The sequence below is a fragment of the Podarcis muralis genome, chromosome 5, assembly GCF_964188315.1.
Source record: "Podarcis muralis chromosome 5, rPodMur119.hap1.1, whole genome shotgun sequence".
NCBI lineage: Eukaryota > Metazoa > Chordata > Lepidosauria > Squamata > Lacertidae > Podarcis > Podarcis muralis.
The window spans coordinates 73,710,793-73,717,304 of NC_135659.1; the positions used below are offsets into that span (position 1 = coordinate 73,710,793).

General features: G+C 42.9%; 1 protein-coding gene across 2 annotated transcripts in view; it reads right to left on the reverse strand.

Moving 5' to 3' along the window:
* PIGU (phosphatidylinositol glycan anchor biosynthesis class U) overlaps window positions 1–5,831 on the reverse strand; it is a 29,029-nt gene extending 23,198 nt beyond the window's left edge. The window contains exons 1-3 of one of the 2 annotated variants that reach the window (XM_028734899.2): window positions 5,638–5,831; window positions 3,461–3,525; window positions 512–571 (exon numbers count right to left, since the gene is read on the reverse strand). In XM_028734899.2, coding sequence (XP_028590732.2) covers window positions 512–571; window positions 3,461–3,525; window positions 5,638–5,767 — 255 coding nt within the window. In that variant the 5' untranslated portion in view covers window positions 5,768–5,831. Of the gene's footprint in view, window positions 1–511; window positions 572–3,460; window positions 3,526–4,960; window positions 5,121–5,637 lie in introns of those variants that run through there. The other variant, XM_077929216.1, reaches the window with a different exon arrangement.
* Window positions 5,832–6,512: the final 681 nt, after the last annotated feature.

The window sequence follows — 6,512 nt, forward strand, 5'->3', positions numbered from 1 at the left end:
GGCTTTCTGGAGGAAAAATTACAACTACCACCTTGTTTAGGAAAGTGTACTGTAGAATTTGAATGTTTCAATAGTTAGGAAAAAAATAGCATATGCAGCAGGAATGGGAAACTTTCAGGAGCCATGGAAGGATGGTTGGGAAGTCGATGGAACAGAATTATTTATTTATTGAATTTATATAGTGCCCGATACCCGGAGGTCTCAGGGCGGTTCACAAAAAATATGGATTGATGTAATATATCTAATTTTTTCCCTTTCCCCCTTCTTTTTCTTTCACTTTTTTCTTTTTTATTCTTCAGTTCTGTATTTTGTACTCTTAGAAATTCGTGTGTGTGTGTGTGTGTGAGAGAGAGAGAGAGAGAGAATTTATAAGAGTACTATATATATATATATATATATATATATATATATATATATATAGGAAAGTGTACTCTACACGCTCAATAAAACAAGGAATAAGCTCTGAAAGAGAGGTAATTGAGCTGTGGATGAAAATGAAAGAAATACTTACCATAAATACTAGCTCAGCATAATCAATCAGGAAATGAAAGAGGTATATTATTAGTGGAGTCTAAGGGCGGAAACAAAGAGAGAAACACAATTAACCTGAGCAAACTGCTTTCAAATCAAAGCAACACAAACAAACAAACAAACACACCTATTTCCTGGAAATGACACAAAGTCTACACTTTAGGTTCATATAATCGTGTTACTTAGGGATGCATTAAGTTAACATTTACTCGGAGCAGACCTATTGAAATTAATAGACCTACATGAGTGATGAGTATGAATTTCAATGGGTCTACTCAGAGTAAAGCTTAGTTGAATGCAACCCGTGGTATCTTCAGAGTATGGCATGACATGTAATGCAGAGCCACTAATCCAGCTATCATTCATATCTGTGCTAGGAACCTATTGTAACTAGACCAGTGCTGCAGCCATGGTTGATGCTGTAGCTGTGGCGTTTATGATTGCTCCTGACTTCCTGTGTACTTTGTTAAGTGCCCCACAAGGGTTTATACCATGGGTAGGCAAACTAAGGCCCGGGGGCCGGATCCAGCCCAATCGCCTTCTAAATCCGGCCCATGGTCGGTCCAAAAATCAGTGTGTTTTTACATGAGTAGAATGTGTCCTTTTATTTAAAATGTATCTCTGGGTTATTTGTGGGGCCTGCCTGGTGTTTTTACATGAGTAGAATGTGTGCTTTTATTGAAAATGCATTTCTGGGTTATTTGTCGGGCATAGGAATTCGTTCATCCCCCCCCCCAAAAAAAATATAGTCTGGCCCCCCACAAGGTCCGAGGGACAGTGGACCGGCCCCCCGCTGAAAAAGTCTGCTGACCCCTGGTATAAACGCTGTACTGACACAGGCAAAGAAGGGCAAGGCAGAGAACTGTTATTCCCAAAGGCAACTTGAACAGCCCCACAGCCTCCTCTTTGGAGAAGCTGTGCCTTTGCCTTTAATATTACAAGTAGGGACTCATAAGCATTGAGGAAAGGGGAGGATAACTCTTTTGTGCCCCACTTCTTGCCCCCCATCCAAAACAAATAACCAATTGCCCTTCAATATCATGCAAGCAAGCATCCCTCACACTCTGAAAGTGTTGGGGATGGGAATAGGTGGAGAACATCTCCTGCCTCCCCTCCCAAGTTATAGAACCTATCTGCATAAGGAGTAATTTGGTGGCATATAGGGCCAAACTAGAAAGCTCTGCCCCTTCCCCCATCAAGCATAAGATTGTACTTTAGCTACCACCCTAATTTCAATTTTATCTTACGGTAAAAGGTAAAGGGACCCCTGACCATTAGGTTCAGTCGTGGCTAACTCTGGGGTTGCAGCACTCATCTCGCTTTATTGGCCGAGGGAGCCGGCATACAGCTTCCAGGTCATGTGGCTAGCATGACTAAGGCGCTTCTGGCGAACCAGAGCAGTTCACGGAAACGCCGTTTACCTTTCCGCCGGAGCGCTACTTAGTTATCTACTTGCACTTTGATGTGCTTTCGAACTGCTAGGTTGGCAGGAGCAGGGACCAAGTAACGGGAGCTCACCCCGTCGCAGGGATTCGAACCGCCGACTTTCTGATCGGCAAGTCCTAGGCTCTGTGGTTTAACCCACAGCACCACCCGCGTCCCTTTTATCTTACGGAGCAAACACCAATTGCTTTTACATTCCCAGTCATGCTCCAATGATAATGCATAGTTAGGTCAGCTACTGCCTTCTTCAGGCTAACAAATAACAACAAATCCTCTGAGTTTAGGCTGGACAAATAGGATTTCCCATCCAAAAGAAGTTTATATAGCCATTATAATTATGGAAAGCTGTTTCTGGGAACACCCCCCCCCCCCTGGGTATTTCCTTCCTTGTATCAAGGTGATCAGACGAACGGGAGTAGGGCCAACCCTAGTATTAGGTAGAGTAATAATAATAATAATTTATTATTTGTACCTCACCCATCTGGCTGGGTTCCCCCAGCCACTCTGGGTGGCTTCCAACAAAGATTAAAAATACATTAAAATGTCACACATAAAAAACTTCCCTAAACAGGGCTGCCTTCAGATGTCTTCTAAATGTAAGGCAGAGTAAGAGTAAGGCAGCCACTTTGGGCAGCAAGTTCTGAGGAGCAGACAGAAGCAGCAAGATGTGGGAAGGCAGAGCTGTGTGTGTCACATGGCCTGGCCTGCACTCCCAAGCCAGCCTACCTCCCTAAATTGCAACTGCTGGCATTGTACCATCACCAGTGTTGAAATAAAATCCAGCTGTCAGACTGGTCAACTCATGTACTGTACATGGAAAGGTTGCCATCTTGATCTTTGCCTCAGGAAGTCTTGGACCAGTCCTGAGCAGATCTTTGTGAGCTCCCTGTGTGCAATTCTCACTCACAATGTGGAATTGTATTGGCTCATTTATTTTAATTAATATTTTATAGCAGTCTTTTCATTTGAAAATAAACTTCTAGAGTGAATAACAACAGAATAAAAGAATAAATTACTTGAGAACCAGAGCAAAAGTATCAGTTACTTGAGATTCAGAGATTCAGTAACTTCCACAGTACACTGAGGAAAAGCTGGATGAGGATATGAAAGATGCAGACAACCCTTCCATTCCCCAAATTGCCCTGTTACACTAACTGTATGTGCACATATAACTTCAGTAAATTTATTAGATACCTTTTTCTAAAAAATTTTTTTGCAGCAATTAAAATATACCAAGGACAAAACAATGCAACCTCTGCTCTGCCCAAGGATGACAAATCACCAGAAATAACCAATTAGCATGATGCCAAAATGTTAAAACCAGCCAATCCCATCTCATCCTATCAGAAATGAGAAGGGAGCAACAGGATTCTGTGCAGTGTCTCAAAGACCCTCCACATCAGTTACTATGCCCTCTTGACTTCAGAATTTCCAAGATAAATAGCATTTCAATATATTTTATAAAAATGAATCACTGCATACTTACTTCATGAAATACATCACCAGAGTATGGAGACACGCCCAAATCAAGTAAGGCTAGCCCCTCAACCACTGAAAAAAACATGCAAAATCGCTGTTATTGGTTTAAATGTTTAAATGCCCAAGATTGAAAATAGTGAGGGTTCACTCATAGATCCAAACACAAATTCACCACTTAAACATATCCTATGTATTGTTATTTTATTAGTTATTCTGTTCCACGAGTTGCTTTTTACATTAAAGAGTCTTAAAGTGACATTGACAACAATAAATCACAGCATATAAAAACAATTTAAAATCAGAGTAAATTTGAAAGACTAACTACACAAGACATAGAAATTCTCATCCAAGAGTCTTACCCATCCCACTAATTGATGAGCACCACCACAGGAGACAACTTTAATTAACCAAAGCCCTGGATAAAGTCTTAGCCTCGCACCTAAAAACTGACAGAAATGGCACCAGGAGCACCTTTCTGAAAATAGCATTCTACAGATGGCGGGGCAACACTGAAAAGGCCCCTTCTTGTTTTGCCACCCTCCACTCTTCTCTCAGGTGGGCCACACAGAGAACACACTCTGATGATGATTGCAGGGCATGGGCTGGTCCTCATGGGGAGAGGTGATCCTTCAGGTATTGCTGTTGCATGCGCTTTAAAAATCAAAAACAGCATTTTGAATTGAATTGTTTTTGGTTTTGAAAATTTTGCTGACCATTGTGTGTGTGTGTGTGTGTGTGTGTGTGTGCATGCATGCATGCATGCATGCATACATATGCATTTCATATAACTCAGGCACAGGCAAACTCCAGCCCTCCAGATGTTTGGGACTACAATTCCCATCATCCCTGACCACTGGTCCTGTTAGCTAGGGATGATGGGAATTGCAGTCCCAAACATCTGGAGGGCCGAAGTTTGGCTATGCCTGATATAACTAGTACATAGTACTGTACTAGTTGTCAGATGACATACTTCTAGTTGCCAGAGTTTTCCATTATTAACTAGCACAGAGAAAGCAAATTATTATTTCTTTTATAACAGAAGTTTTACAAAGAGAATTCATATTTTTAGCTACAGTTTTTTTTATGGTAGAAGCTGGGTAAACACCCCTTGAATGTTCTATGTGCCTTATGTGGTATTTGATCACGGGGATACAGGAGGACAGAAATAAAGTAAAAAGAAATTTGAATGGCTTTAATTGTAACTCTTTAACAACAGCAAACAGTTGACTAGAGCTCAGCGTGTTGTTTTCTGTTGCTCAGAAGAGCCCTCTTTCTATTTGCACCTTTTTACCATGTGGCCCTTTTCTGCAGACATTAACTGTACAGAGAGAAAACATAGTTACTTCTTTTTGTTTCGTTTAATTTGCAGGCTCCTGTGCCCTTGGGACATGAAGAATGAATTAATATGTTTAATGCTGAATTGGAAAGAAAGAAAGATGTTAAGTGATTAAGTTAATTTTACATGAATATTGTTTTGGAAAACCGTTAAAATGATATACAGTGGTACCTTGGGTTAAGTACTTAATTCGTTCTGGAGGTCCGTTCTTAAACTGAAGCACCACTTCAGCTAATGGGGCCTCCTGCTGCCGCTGCTGCACGATTTCTGTTCTCATCCTGAAGCAAAGTTCTTAACCTGAAGCACTATTTCTGGGTTAGCGGAGTCTGTAACCTGAAGCGTATGTAACCCGAGGTACCACTGTACACTGAAATTCAACCGGGGGTTACGAGGAAGTCACTTAACAATGTTACTAAGTTTGGTTTAAATATGGTTGAGATTTATGTTTGTTTGTTTGTTTGTTTAAATTTTTTTTGGAAAATCAATAAAAAAATTGGGAACAAAAATTCAACAGGTGAAGTTTCCCCCCATTAATTACAGTACTGTTTCTCCATGCGAAGAAAGGCTTCTGCCATTCAATGGGAAGAGGAGCCCTTTTGGCAACCTCTCCCGCGGGTGCACTTTTTGAAACCCTCTCCGCGCCCAAGGAGCGCTTAGTACCAGGGCACAGGTCGAAGGGCGGCGGCAGATCGCCCACGAGAGGTCCTGGGTCCGGCCGTCAGAAGGCAGCCCACGAGGAGGGCTTGGGGTCCCCTCCTTCAAGGGAGCCACCCCAGGAGCGGGCGAAGATGCCCACCTCCCGCCGCCTACAACCCCCCGCCGCCCCCTCCTAACCTCAGGCCTCTCACCTCGCTTCCAGGCATTTAAAGGGGACGCGACCTCCACCCTCTCCGAGATGAGCCCGGCCAGGCTGGAGCGAAACAGCACGGCCCGAACTGTCACGGCCACCAAGAGCACCAGCACCAAGGGAGCCGCCATCTTAGCGGCAGGACACACCGGCCTATGCCAGCGGTAGTTCCCAGGCTCGCCCCTACAGCTGGGCGTCTACAGAGCGGGCTGGGGTGAAGAGACTACAACTCCCAGAATCCCATCGGCTGAGGAAGCCTTTACTTCCCGAGGACCGACGGCAAGAGAAGCAGGACAAAATAAAGCCGGGCTAACAACGAGCGGAGAGTTGCTCTTTTTAGGGGAGGGCTCTGTGTGCGTTGTTTAAACTTGACCTTCTTTAGTTACAGAGTCAGGATGCTGCCTTATTTCAGCAGCAGACGTTGTTTCAGCAGCTCAGTGCATTTCAATGTCGCTTCCCTGAAGCAGATGTCCCCTTGCAATTTCCAATTCATTCAAAAACTCCGACAGTCAGGGGCATATGCGTTTACCTGGGAGTAAGCTCCCTTGAACTCAATGGGACATTTATAGGATTTTTTTCTGTTAGGCTGCAGTCCTTTTACCTGCCTAAATGGAAGTAAGTCCCATAACTAAATGAGGCTTGCACAGGGTTGCAGTGTAAAGCTTTGTGACATTTAATTAAATTAAAATTAATTTTAAATTAAAATTAAGACGAACCTAGTGAGTCCACTTCATTAGATGCATGAAGTGAAGTGCACTGGAGTCCATGAAAACTGATGCTATAAACAAAATGTGTGAGTCTTTAAGGCGGCACAAGACTTTGTTGATTTTGCTACCCCTCTGGAAATAAGTATATACTACCAGTGCTTTTTTTTCT